The sequence below is a fragment of the Phoenix dactylifera genome, chromosome 2, assembly GCF_051530095.1.
Source record: "Phoenix dactylifera cultivar Ajwa chromosome 2, Ajwa_hap1_PhDact_Kaust_v1.1, whole genome shotgun sequence".
NCBI classification, from domain to species: Eukaryota; Viridiplantae; Streptophyta; class Magnoliopsida; order Arecales; family Arecaceae; genus Phoenix; species Phoenix dactylifera.
Genome location: NC_143191.1, coordinates 57,482,615 through 57,496,797, shown reverse-complemented (window position 1 = coordinate 57,496,797; position 14,183 = coordinate 57,482,615). Strand labels below are relative to the sequence as shown.

Below are 14,183 nucleotides of genomic sequence, written 5' to 3'. Positions count from 1 at the left end.
ATTATCTAAAATGGCGTCAAAATATCATCATCCCAGAAGATCCATCAATCTCGACCGTTCAATTAGCCCGAATCGAGAATCACGTGCTTGCACGCGTTAGCGTTAAATAAGCTTCGATGGCTCTATCGAAGTTAGGGTTTTTCTTATTAGGGTTTAAAGACGAGAAAGGGAGAGAGAGAGAGACGACGAAGAAGAAGAGATGGGGAAGACGGTGTATATGAGATTGAAGGGGAGCCAGCACCTCCGGCAGCGGCTGGTCCTGGCTACGCTTTCCGCCACCCCGATCGTTGTCGAGGAGATCCGGGCCGACGACTCCTCGCCGGGGCTCCGCTCGCACGAGGTCTCCCTCCTCCGCCTCGTTGAGATGGTCTCCGACGACTGCACCGTCGAGATTAACGAGACCGGTCCGTAATAAAACCTCTTTCCCTCTATAAAGATTTTTCAATATCTAAATTGTCTTGGGGATCTCTGGGTGCACCAGGAACGAAGCTTAGGTACAAGCCGGGAGTTTTGATTGGAGGAAAACATTTGGTGCATGACTGCGGCCTGAGCCGTTCCATTGGGTACTTTCTCGAGCCACTGATTCTGCTGGGCTTGTTCGGGAAGAAGCCCCTTTCCATAAGGCTCAAAGGTTGGAACACATTTTTTCCTCCAAATTTTTGCTTTCATATCACAAAAAATTGAATTCATCAAGTTATTTCAGTCCTGGATTACTACATGTGCCTGGCTAGTTGATTACTTACCGCAGAATATCCAAGTAATCTCTTCTTGGAATGTGTTTATAGCTAAGTTTAATGTTATCTAAATATATCATGAGTCTCAAAAATGTCAGCTTTTCTCCCCAATCTGCGGTAAATTGTTGGATTCAAAGACTTATCTGAATCTTTTTCACTTCCCGTGTTTATTTGATCAATTATTCACCAATATAAACAGTTTACTTTTGAGTGGTAGTGGTTTTGTTTAATAGCAACCAGGTTGTAGTGCATCCTGTAATTCTGGAATTAAAAGTTGAGGAAATTAAATTTTCACTTCTGGTTTCTCCTACTATTTAACTGCCTCATACATCACCAGTCATGAAAATTGGAATATTGGTGAATCTATTTTTGTAGATAGTTTACTTCTGCCTAATGCATATGATTTATTTTCTACCAGTAACTACCAGTGTTGCCGATTTTTCAAAAAAAAAGAGAGAGAAAAACTGAAACATTATGCTTTACTTGCAGGAATTACAAATGATTCAAAGGATCCAAGTGTTGATACTTTTAGGACAACCACATTGCACATGCTCAAGCGTTTTGGTGTTCCTTTAGAAGGATTGGAGTTGAAAATTGAAAGCCGGGGTGCTCCTCCTCTTGGTGGTGGAGAGGTTATTCTTGGAGTTCCTATTGTACCTAATACTCTATCGGTGAGTATAGTCTCTGTTTAAACATATGTTAAAAGTTGTTTTGTTTGTTCTTTTGATTTATTGTTTGCTTTCAAATGAACTGCTGACAGGCAGCCCATTGGGTAGATGAAGGAATGGTAAAGAGCATTAGGGGAGTAACATTCTCTACCAGGGTGTCTCCTCAGATTGGGAATCGTATGATATATGCTGCTCGTGGAGTCTTTAATCGCTTTATTCCAGATGTTCATATATTTACTGACCATAGATCTGGTCCATCTGCAGGGAGGTTCGTGTCCTATACCAGCAAGTCCCCTGTCTGTTAACCTTTTCATTTATCATAGCTGATGCCAATTTAAATGTCTCTTAAGTTACTGGATGGTCCTATAATTCTTGGAATTACATGACAAAAAGCATTTTTTCATCTAAATATACTTTGAGAACGTCCCAGCAAGTCCCCTGTCTGTTAACCTTTTCATTTAACATAGCTGATGCCAATTTAAATGTCTTTTAAGTTACTGGATGGTCCTATAATTCTTGGAATTACATGACAAATAGCATTTTTTCATCTATATATACTTTGAGAATGATAACCAATTCAGCTATGTTCTTTTATTAACACGTGTTAAAGTTCTCTTAGAAAAGTGGTATAACATCCAGGTCTAACTTGTTGTTACATCATGATGATGAGATATAAATACCAATTATGAATCAAAAATTTCCCTCATCATTATTTTCATACTGAAGTTTTTATATGTCTAGCTCATCAATCAGATGGCACCTGAATATGCATGGTGTAATAACAATCACTTGTCATAAGCAGGAAAAATTTAGATAGAGCTGAAAAGGCATCAGAATTCATAAATATGTTTATAGTTATTAACATTATGTTCAATATGTGTAGTTGTACCTATAGTTGCCATTACCAAAAGAGACAAGATTTCAATATTCAAAAGGTTAAGGTGATTGCCAAATCATTAGATTCATGATTCACCAACATATTTTGGAAACAAAATATCAGTTTTATGTTTATTATGCATAAGTAGTTCATGTATTGATAATTTGATATATTTCATGCTTTCAGTAAATACGTAATGCTTGAGTTTCTTTCATACTAATTCTTTCTTCTTCTCTAGTTTGGTCCTTCTTTCTACAAGAAAGGGTATAGTGGGGTACTTAATAGTTCTCCCTCACCACATAAGCTTTCTTTGACACGTGTATCATTAAGAGCATTCTTAGGCTATTGTATCGGGCTATAGAGGTTTTTAGGAATGCTTGTCATCCACTAGTCTTGAATCTGAGCCTCCTGCTGCAAGGACATGACAACCAAGGGCAGGACCACTGGGTGCATGGCTCACCATAATACAAAAGCCCTTTGAAGCTTCCTGACATATATCTATATGAGTCTGTGTCTGTGTTGTTTGTCTGTCCATCTGATTTTCCCCTGATAACTTTGTATTGGCAACCTAAATAAATCAGGGTCCATTTCCTTACTGTATTCCAAATGCCTGCAAAATTTGTTATTTGGAACCTTATCCAACCATTTGGAGAAGTGGTCATAAACAAACCTTTCTTGATAAATCAGATCACCTAAATTCGTGCAAGTATTCTCCACCTAAAAGTCACGAGATAACTTTGTGACTAACACCATCCCAAATTAAACAGTCAAGGGACTATGTCAAACTTTAACTCATGGTGGAGAGCTTAGCTTATCATATATTGGCTTAGCCTTCGATATTTCTTACCTAAATGGCATTGAGTATTTTCCACATATACGTCTCGCCACCCTCTCCGTCTCTCTCTTAGCAACTCATTTTGCAAATGCATATCATGATCCCCATTTCTTTAGCCCAAGGGTTTCCTTTTGGAGGTGGGTTTGAAGATTCGCCATCTTGCTAGAAGGTTATGGCTAATATTACTTGAGGTTAATGCCCTGCTTTTTGGCCAATATTCTTCCTATATGGAAAAGAAGGCTTGTTTTGTCATTTCCTCCCAATGTGATTTATATTATATATTTTTTATTACTGTTTTAGTTTCAAGTAGCTCTGGTATTTGTTTAATTGCTATAATAATGTGTAAAAGCATGATATTGAAGGTAGAGAAAAGATGTTGATGTTGTGTATCCCTTTAAGAGCAATTTAGATGGATCTTTTCTAAGGGGAATGAATATCATGTGAGTTGTTAAAGTTCCATCACCAAATAAATGGCTGTTTGTCTTGACCTCACAACATTTTTGTTGGATTTTTTGGTCTAATGACTATCCGATTATGGCATTGATACAGCATCTGAAAAATGAGGTTTGAGTTCACAACATTTTACGCCTGTTTGAGGTCAATGTTATCATTATTCATGATGCTTCACTAACAAATAAGATATGCCAGACAAGTAAATCTTTCCCCCACATAAATTGATCCAAGTAACTATCACTGTTTCTGCCCTTCACGCCAGCTGATTATTTGATACTAATTATTTGTTGTTTAACCTTAGAGTGAAATCTCCAGTTTTAGTTGAAATGTAAATTTATCTATGCCCCATGCTTGCTTGGTTCTTAAATTAATTCAACGTTGACAAGTAGCTCCATTATATGACAGGTCTCCAGGCTATGGCATATCTGTAGTTGCGGAGACTACTTCAGGCTGCTTGATCTCTGCAGATACTACAGTAAGTTATCCAAAAGCTGATGAAATGGAAGAATTTGAAGATTCTGATGAGAAACCAGAGCTGATGCCGCCAGAAGATGTTGGCGTTCAAGTTGCTTCAATGCTGCTTGGGGCGATAGAGCAAGGAGGGGTGGTAGATTCAACACACCAGGTCTGCAATATGCTCTTCTGCCCCTTGTAATAAGCATCATATTGTTGCATAAAGTTCCAACGATTTTTTCATGTAGTGAAACTTTTCATGATTAGGGAATCAACAGTTCATCAGAAATTCAGGAATGCAAACATGATATTCTATACACGGTCTGATGGATGATATCCTTTTAGATTGTGTTCAGTAATAGGAAGTCAAATATAAAAATGATGTTTAAGGCGTCTCATGATTAAATTGAGAAATGAAAGTACAATCTGAAAAAAGTGCAGACACGAAGTTCATAGTCTGTTAGTGGTTTCATATTTAGACATTCGTCTTTGTCAGGTTTACCTAATAACAAATAGTTATTATCTCTGATTATATTGCTTGATTAGCCTGAGCTTTATGTGAGATCTGGTTACCAAGGTTAAAGTTTATCAGAAGGCATGTATGTTTGGACATAAAGCATTGGAAATTTTCTTTTTAATTAATGTGTGTTTTGATCTTGTTTGCAGGGCTTGCTATTTCTTCTTTGCGCACTATGCCCACCGGATGTATCCAAGGTTCGTGTGGGAAAGCTCACACCATACGGTATAGAAACACTTAGAAATATTAGAGATTTTCTTGGTGTCAAGTTTGTAATCAAGCCCGACCCAACCACAGACACCGTCATACTCAAATGTGTTGGATCTGGAATGAAGAATCTCTCGAGAAAGATCTCGTGACCAGCCAGTGATGCTCATGGAAGGTGTTTTAGATGCTCTCAAAGATGTAGCAACGTTGGCCCGATTTTCTCCTGTGTCTCCTTGTACTAAGTATTTGTCTTTTGAGGCTTGGTTATGAATCATTATAAAACTGAGATGCTATTTAAAAAGAGGGTGTCCATTGTATAGCAGCAGTTGCTGCTAATGCTAGGAAAGAGGCTTTAATGGGTAGCAGCATGGTGGTTAGACGAATCTCTTGCTACTAATTTCTGTGTCAACTTCTGATATATTCTTTTCTACCTATTCTAATCGTTGGTGGGTAGAATCTTTTGTTAACCAACTTTATATTTTCTTTAAACCAAGATAATTTAACTCATATGAGTTACAAGTAAATTCATTTGGCCAGGTTCCACTCTATGGAAGCATGTCTTTTTGAAGTTTGGAAGGCTTTATTGGGCATTGCATTTGGAGGATTAAAAAATATATTTTGGAGGATTAGAATTTTTTTGGATAATTTTAAAATGTTTAATAAGTATTCTAAAACAACATTTTGGCTCTTCCAAAAATTAAAAAAAAATCTGCTAGGAAAATCTTGCGTTGTGCAGATAAAAGCTCAATTGGAGGAATGCTGCAAAACTTTTTTTCTCATATGGAAAATTGAGTTTGAATCCTGGCAATAATTTTTTTTAAAAAAAAATAATTTAAAAAAATAAATTAACAATACTTAATAATAATAATTTTTAATACAATAATGTAATAATCAAATAATATATATTATATTATAATAATGTAAGTATTATTATCGTCATCACTATTATATTATAATAATCATATTATAATAATACAACACTATTATACCATAATAATATTATGATACAGTACTTCCATAATAAACTAAAAAGTAATATCATATTACTATATTTTATAATTCTATTATAAAATATAATTATATTCATAATAAATTTAACAACTATTATGTATTATATTATTTAAATTAGATATTAAATAAAAATATTCATTAAGAATACATTACAATAATAATTTTTAATGGCATAAAAAATTAAATAATTGAAGCACTATTTAGTATCCTTTTTATCATTCTAGACATTAAAATCACTTTCTTAGGATATATATATATATATATTTCTTCTCTAGTACCTGTCTCTAACACCCTGCACGCATGCCCGTGCACATACTCACAGATCATGGCTATTTGGTACCATTTTCTATTTTTATTTTTACAAATAAAATTAAAATTTTAATTCAATTTTATTTTATACTTTTAAAAATATAAATATATTTAGCACAGTCAATTACTTTAGATATAATAGTAGAGGCTATAATGATGGTTGTGGCAATGATGGTGAAGAGAATATGTTAGGAGGATATACTAGCAATATGGTGATGGCAATAGCAGAAGGGCACCAATAATATGGTGACAGTGGTAATGATAATAATGATGTTACAAAAACCAAAATGGCAATGACAATAGTTATGATAGTATAGACAATAATAGTTACAGCAATAATGGTGGTGAAGAATGATAACGATGATAGTGCTGGTGTCATTAATAGTGATAAAAGATAAATTTCTTATTTTAAAAATAATAAAAAGAAAAAAAAAATTTACTTTTATTTTTCTAAAAATAATAAAAATGTCTTTTAAAAATATAAAAATAAAAATAATAGCACAAAATATATATTTATCTTTTTTTTTTTTAGTACACCGGCTCCTCACACTACACGTAAATATTTTTGCCTTGATTTTCATATTTTTATTCTTAAAAATAAAAGTAAGAAATAAAATCAATACCGTGAAAATCAAGAGATGCGTATGCACATATTGGACTCTTTGGTTGCTTTTTTTTTTTTCTTTTATTTTGCACAAAGAAGTCGATCCAATGAAACAGGGATAAAGCTTTGTACATCTACGCTTTCAAAATCCTGCAGCGGCAGAAACTTTGTGCACTAACAAGAGGCACAACAGTTTTCCCATAGATAGAGTAGATTAGGGCATATAGACCATTTAATATGGCGATTAATTGGGGATGGTGGAACATCAACTGCAGCCCATGTCAAAGAGACAGCTCATATGTCCATCAGTATGATATCATCTGAGCTTGTACATTTTTCTTTTTCTTTTTTTTTTTCCGCTGCGATCGGCTGCATTATGGAGCACACAATGAGCTCATGCATTGAGCCCACAAATTGATGTTATCCTGATATGAAAAAGCTTAACCGGTTAAGCTGTTCACCAAGTCTCTCCCTTCAGAATTTGCTTGGCACTGCACGACTTGGATTTATTACTATGATAACATTTGCCATGTCCAAACAAATAACAGGGTGCTCCAGGATTCAACTCCTGCTGTACAAAATAAAGATTGGAATCCCTTCCCAAATAAGATTAAAAACGTTGAAATACTGATCACAAAAAGGAATAGCAAGCGTACGCTCGTCCTTGGGGAACAGAAATGCTTCAATCAACATCGAAGAAAAACGAGCCTGGTGAACCCATCAATCATCTATTAAAACTTACCAAAAGTTCCGGCAACATGCAGAATGGTAACTGTTGGGGGAATACGGTTTTTCCCCAGCAATATAGTAACCCTGCCCCTAAGAAGCCGCATAGCCGCCGACCTTGGACGACTGAGGTCGGCGTCCGACCTCGGAACGTCCGACCTCAGAACCTCCGACCTGAAAAATTTCCGACCCCAAAGGTCTGTCCTTGTCGACCACCTACTACGGCCGTACCCCTCCGAGGTCCGGCCGAGGGCCATATCCTGCCACTGTCCCAGCATTTATTGCGCATGACCTCTGCAAACCCCGGTTCACTCAACAATTAATATGAATCTCCGGCCCACTCAACAATTAATATGAATCTCCGGCCCACTCAACAATTAATGCGCACCTCCGGCCTACTCAACAATTAATGCGCATGGTATCTACGAACCCACGGCTCTCCACGGCAAATCAACTCAGCGGAGTCCAGTCAACCGTGATAAGTCTCTGATCTCGGCCTTACCTCCGACATCAATGCAATGATTCACCTGATCACGTGCCAGCTCGGGTCGTACGACGGCTTCATCTCCGACATCAATGTAATGATTCACCTGATCGTGTGCCGGTCCAAGCAACATGCTGAGCCGTACGACGGTCTCGCCCCATCACATCGCAGGTAAACCGACCCCCCTATAAAAGGGAACTCTTGCTTCTCAAAGGGGGGTTGGACACAGAAAACTCAAGAGACACTGTTCTCCTCTTTCTCCTTTAAACACAGATTGCCCTCCTCTGACTTAAGCATCGGAGGGCCGGCGCCGGAAAACCCGGCCACCGGTTTTTCTGCAGGCACCCCGACGGAGGACGCCGCCCGCCGACGGACCGCCACTCCCCTGTGTCCCCCTGCCGCTCCCCCTCCTCGACCGACGACCACCCCCGGGTCCAATTTCCAGCAACAGTAACTATATAGTATCTAATCATTGACAGTACGTATAGTGCTTCATGCTATGTCAGAATGAAGGATTTGAAGATTTGATGATGTTCAGCTGAGCAATTGGGAAATTTAAGCTGTATGCAAATTCTGTCTTCACAGATTATGCAATCTACTGCATTTCTATTTTAATCCGTAAGAAAATTACTGCAGCATAATCTTCAAGCCCAATTATATCTTATTCTTTATATTTTCTTATCATATGTACGTACAGAAGGATAAGGAAGAATTCTATCTCAAGGAGGAACCATAATACGTCTTCATTACATTAAAGAAAAATCACAAAATCTGCATATGGAAACAGAAGTAAATACTCAAATGCCATCGAACCTGTCAACACTGACTTCTGATGAGAGTGTCTCAGAAATGTGAAAAATATCCCTTTTTTTTTAATCAAGATTCATCACTCTTCCCTGTTTTGCAGATTCTCAAATCTAGGCGAATTTCAGACGGTTGTTCCTTGGTGGCATGAGATTTAACTGTGAACAAACAGGTAAATCTCCTTCCCTACCATCTGGCCTTTCTGGTCTAATCTTGCCCCTTGTTAGGAACTTAGCACCAATTTCTAGAGGTTGGGCATCAAATTGACAGTTAATCATAGGATCTGCCTAGTATTTCTATGTAGAACCTTCACAATTTATAGTTGTGCTTTATGGCCAACCTTGTGATGGTAATGATATTGGGTAAAACCTTGGCCTTTAAGTGAATATTAATATACTCATATCACATCACTTAATATATAACTAAGCAAACTAGGTGGGCCATACATAGGCAACAAATCTTGCGTTAAGTTCCTAGGAATACTCTTGACCACTCCTATGAGTAGTGAAGCCAAGGGAGAGAGGTTAAAATGTTAGGATTCAATTCCCTCTTTACTTACCAAAAGTGCAGGTGTGGGAGCAGATTCAGGTTCAAATGTGGGGAAGCAGGTCTTTTATAAAAAAAATGATAAGAAGATGGAGGGACAAGTTTCCAAAGGATATCAAGAAGCAGGTGCAGTATCCTACGTGAAGACTTCTACTACTGAGGTTCCCTCTTTGAGACTATTCTTAGTGTTTTACAGTAAAGATAAAGAATCAGGATAAATCTCATGTCCATGCTGCATATTAATCTATGCTACAAGCCTATATAGTGTATACATGGTACATAACTAAACATTATCCCAAACTAATTGGGCCCGGCTAACATAGTGCATACCTATATTAAAACAGAATACGATCCATACAGATACAGTGGGATGCATTGCAACAAGTAAACACATTCATCAACCATCTCTGACAATAAAAATGGGTGTTAATATTCGTAAGATTATAGTTAGAGATGATTAACAAAATATTGGTAGATGTTAGAGAATACTAGTTTTCAATCATAGAAACCAACATGATTCCAAAAATATTATAAACTGTCACAAACATTAGAGAGATACAATTACAAAATTGATGTTTCCTAGGAACAGTGCTCTAGTTCATTTCAGTAGTGCATTACAAAATGATATAGAAAATAGAAAAGAAAAAATAATAATCCTAAGAGAATAAATCACTTCCAGCTATGTACATAAATGCTCCTGCATTATTGCACCAGAATAGTTTTATAGATGCGGCCATCAAGTACAGAAAAGAGAATAGGGCATGGGGAGACTCATAGAAGTAACAATAAAATGAGTCCCTTTGTTTTAGAATTCATGATACTAAATCCATGCCCTAGTATGAAAAAAGAAACTAAAACATGGAAAAAGAAAATGATTTTAACGAACTACCAAACATAAGAAATATATTTTGAAGTTCAAAGCATTAACTAATGAAAAATGGCAGCACAATTAGGAAACTCTAGTTCAATTGAAAGATGCAATTGGATCAAATTTTGACACTTGACTACGAAAAAGAAAAAATGGAGTACATACAAAATGTTCTCACCAATCTCCAAACGATTGCAGGCATCCATCAGGGACTAAAATCAAAACATATAAAGACCCACAAAACCCACTCATGAATGCAGAGTCACGTTGTTCGGCGAACCCATGAATATATCTCTGAAGTTGGTCCAAGAGATTGATGCATCTGCAGCAAGTGTAAACAATTAAAAATTGAACAATCTCTCAGATAATCAATAAAAAAAAATGATGCTGACACGAAGTCAAACTTCTATATGACTTCACATATTTGCAAAACATACCAATTACTTGCATAGACACAAACAAGAGCTTTGTAAAGGAGAAGAACACATTTTTCCCCCAATAATAATGAACTAGTAAACTAACAATGAAATAATAATTATACTATTTCTTAGTATTCACAAGATACTAATATTTGAAGCACAAAATAGTGCAATATAAGATGCCAAAGTCTTCACCTTGAGTTGGTTGAGGGAACCTAGGACCACTATCAGCATCTACCCACAGCACCATCCTCCTCCTTAACAAAAGCACCCTGAGTACCAGAAAGAACTCCCCTTTCCTTGCTCTCCATTTGGCCAACATTATTTCCAGCATGCGGCACACTCCCTGAATTGCCTTTCATGTCACCATTATTAGCATGGTTGTGCATCCCAGTTAAAGAAGCCACCTTGCTTTTATCATCTACAAGACATTGAACTGGCTTCGGTGCCATTGCCACAGGCTCCTGGAACTTCATCCACCTATCAGTATCCCTGTTCTGCACGCTCTTCTGCCCCACCATGGTGAACACCGTGCTGCTCAATTTTGGCATCTTCTTCTTTGGCTCCGTCACCTCCGGCACGGGAACCACCACGGCCTCATTAGCTTCCTTCATCTTCTTCTCCTTCTCCATCTTCGAGAGCGTGAAGACCCTCTCCAGCATCTCCCTCGCTCTCTTCCTCGACAGTGCCGCCTCCCTGACCTTCCTCTCTGCTTCGGCCCTCGCAGCCACCGCTGCCCTGCTCATGGAGGCCACAGACAGCCGGGTGGCGGCGAGGAGCACCTTCGCCGACGTGAGATCAAACGATCGCTGCCGTCCATCCTTGCTGACGCGAAAGTAAGAGAAGCCGTCGGGGTCGGCGCAGCTAGGGCAGAGGTAGGTGGATGCGCGCTCGGCTTCCGGGAGGCAGGCGGAGTGGGCGATGGACGGGCACCTAGAGCAGCGGACAAGGGCGGGCGGAGCCGCCGCCGGCGGCGGTGGGAGGGCGTCGAGGAGCTCGAAGCAGGCGACGCAGAAGGATCCAGCGTGGTACTTGAGGACGCAGGAGGTGCAGAGGCGGCAGAACACGGTGCGGTGGCGGACATGGTGGAGCGGCCAGGGGCCCTGGGCGTCGCAGCGGTCGCCGCCGCAACCGGCGGGGCGGGGCGGCGGCGGCGGTGGATCCAGCCTCAGCGTCGTTGCTGCCACCTCCGTCGTCATGGCCGCCGCGGCATTGGCCGAAGCCGTGGAGCCGGACCTTGGGCAACCCTAGAAAACCCTAGATGGACGATTAGCGTTTCGAAATTCGAGATCAGTGTTATAAGGATTCGAAATCGAGAGAAAGAAGCGGGATCGGGAGCTAGTGGGAAGATTTGGAGGGGCGATGGGGGGAAAGAAATGGGGGGAATTTGTCGAAATTTGGGAGATTTCCTCTCTCTTTTTCCCTTTCCCTCCAAGAAAAAAATCGTCCTTTTAGGGTTTGGGTTTTCTCGTCTCAAACGCCTCTCTCTCTCTCTCGGGTTTGTCCTCTATGCGATCTGCCGCTCGAATGCGGAGGGTTTGGTACGGTGGGCCTCCGCGGCCGATATGATAAAGCTGGTCCGTCGGATCCGTCCACTTTGAAATTTTAATAACCGGTTTATTTATTTGAAACTGGTTGGGCCGGTTCAGTTAGCTAAGTGGGGTCTAGAGTGATAATATTTTAATTCTTCCGCAATGATTCTGTAATATTCCAGTCCTGTGAAATTAATGTAGGTGTTAGTTTACAAATAGCAGATTAGGTGCCTATGAATGTTTTTTTTTTTTTTTGGAGATTAAAATTTTCAAAATGGATCAATGAAGTTACTTGTTGGATTGGTTTAATTGTTTCAAATTTGTGGTGTTTGAGGACAAATTATCATGATATCAGTCAAAAATCTTATGCTCATCTCCTCTCATATGCATGTGTTTTTTTCACATGAATTCTTATGAACATACATTACTTAAGCTCTCTTCCAACTTAGGACTTTTTCTTGAGACAAACAGGGGAGGTTCTACCCCTGAAAATTGGTAATAGATCCACAATCTAATATGAAAATCTCGTGCCATAAGGATGTCATAACCATCCAATCTACTACTCACATACATTGCATAAGCTCAACTCTAGTTTACAAAAGTAGCAAGCAGCTGTTTTTTTTTATAGGTTTCCTTCAAAATCAAACAATTAATCTTCTATAAGGATGCAAAAATCTCTAAAATTAATGAGGTCCAAGGATCTTGCAAACTATTTGGGGACTTTGCCCTTTTGAGATCAGCGATCATACGAAAAAGCAAAACCTATAAAGTGGAATCTAGTACTTATCATAAGAACAAGGAGTTTTTAGAGTCACATCTTGTTATCCAAAGATATCATGTTTTGAGTAATAACTATATTGCGAAGCTGCCAATACCTATATCATAACAGCCAAGACAAAAATGTACTAATGTAGGTGCATGGAAGCATGCCTTTTTTTTTTTTTGCCAAAACGAATGATTCATGCCATTCTAGTACGGACATATCTAAAAAAAAGTTAGAAAATGGCAAATCATGGAGTACTTCAGGCAACTTTCTTTTTCAAACTCACAGGGCACCCCCAAAATGATTAACCACATACGAGGCTACTCAGTCTGTAGTCCTGCTAGCCTCTCTATAAATATGCTTGGACTGAAACACCACACTGTGACTAGTCATGGCTTGGATGAAAGCATGTCTTTTTGGTGATACTTTTTTGCTTATCAAATAGAAGTTTCGGTGTTGACACTTAAGAGATGTATCTCTTCTAAATATATAGATGTGGATAATTATAGTTTAAATAGGTCTCCTCTCTTTTTTGGAAAAAAAAATACTCATCAAAGGATCGAGAGTACACTATCTTTTTCTTTTCAGACTCAAAGGTCTCCTATCATTTTTGCTATATAACACAAATTCAAAAGAATGAGGCTCAACGAATTTCATATATTATTGTCAGACTATCAAATATTCTTTGCTTGAGTAGGTCACAATGCACCCCATATGCCAAATAATAAAAAGGTACAATCATTTGAGTTGCAACTTTGGGCAGGACAGCCATGAATAATAAGATAGATTGAATGACAAACTAAATATTTTTCAAAATTGTTATCGAATAGATGATGGATATCGAAGAGAGAAAACTAAGCCTAAGCTTGAGTAAATACAACTCCATAAGCATCCGCTGCAAGAATTTCATCCAAAGCTTTAGCAACCATCCAATCTAGAAGATTAGTCAAAATCTTGTCTTGAAATGTTTACAATGTTACTCATACGTGATGGTTGATAGTAGCGACCCTAAGTTTTATTAGGCCTATGTTTTATCCTCATGTGGCTTGACCTCCCTCCCTTTCTCTTCCTTTATATGTGTTTGTGTGTGTGTGTGTGTATATATTATATAATTTAATAAATTAAATATATAATATGGAAGCAAATTTAGGTGGACTGATATTAGAAATTTACTATATTTAGGAATTAGTGAAATTTATACTATGCCACCTTTTAATATTATTAAGCTGTACCATAAATTGATTGATTTATATCAATTGGCATTTCAAATTAAATATACAAATTAGGTCAACTATTCAAAATACCCAACTTGATGATTTTTAGCTGATATTTGAACCTTGATATGATTCCCGTGCATTTGTGAGTGGATTGGA

The 14,183-nt window shown here is 38.2% G+C and overlaps 2 protein-coding genes across 2 annotated transcripts; one reads left to right on the top strand and one right to left on the bottom strand.

Moving 5' to 3' along the window:
• The first annotated feature begins 32 nt into the window (after positions 1 to 32).
• On the top strand, positions 33 to 5,127 carry LOC103718160 (RNA cyclase family protein). The gene is made up of 6 exons (XM_008806849.5): positions 33 to 404; positions 482 to 631; positions 1,224 to 1,405; positions 1,495 to 1,670; positions 3,973 to 4,192; positions 4,687 to 5,127. Exons 1-6 carry the CDS (start codon positions 200 to 202, stop codon positions 4,894 to 4,896), a joined length of 1,143 nt encoding a protein of 380 aa, XP_008805071.4. The 5' UTR covers positions 33 to 199; the 3' UTR covers positions 4,897 to 5,127.
• Positions 5,128 to 10,177: 5,050 nt separating this feature from the next.
• Positions 10,178 to 12,011, bottom strand: LOC103718161 (uncharacterized). The gene is made up of 2 exons (XM_008806850.5): positions 10,711 to 12,011; positions 10,178 to 10,418 (listed from the first exon to the last, which is right to left on the bottom strand). Exon 1 carries the CDS (start codon positions 11,712 to 11,714, stop codon positions 10,743 to 10,745), a length of 972 nt encoding a protein of 323 aa, XP_008805072.4. The 5' UTR covers positions 11,715 to 12,011; the 3' UTR covers positions 10,178 to 10,418; positions 10,711 to 10,742.
• Between the last annotated feature and the right edge of the window lie 2,172 nt (positions 12,012 to 14,183).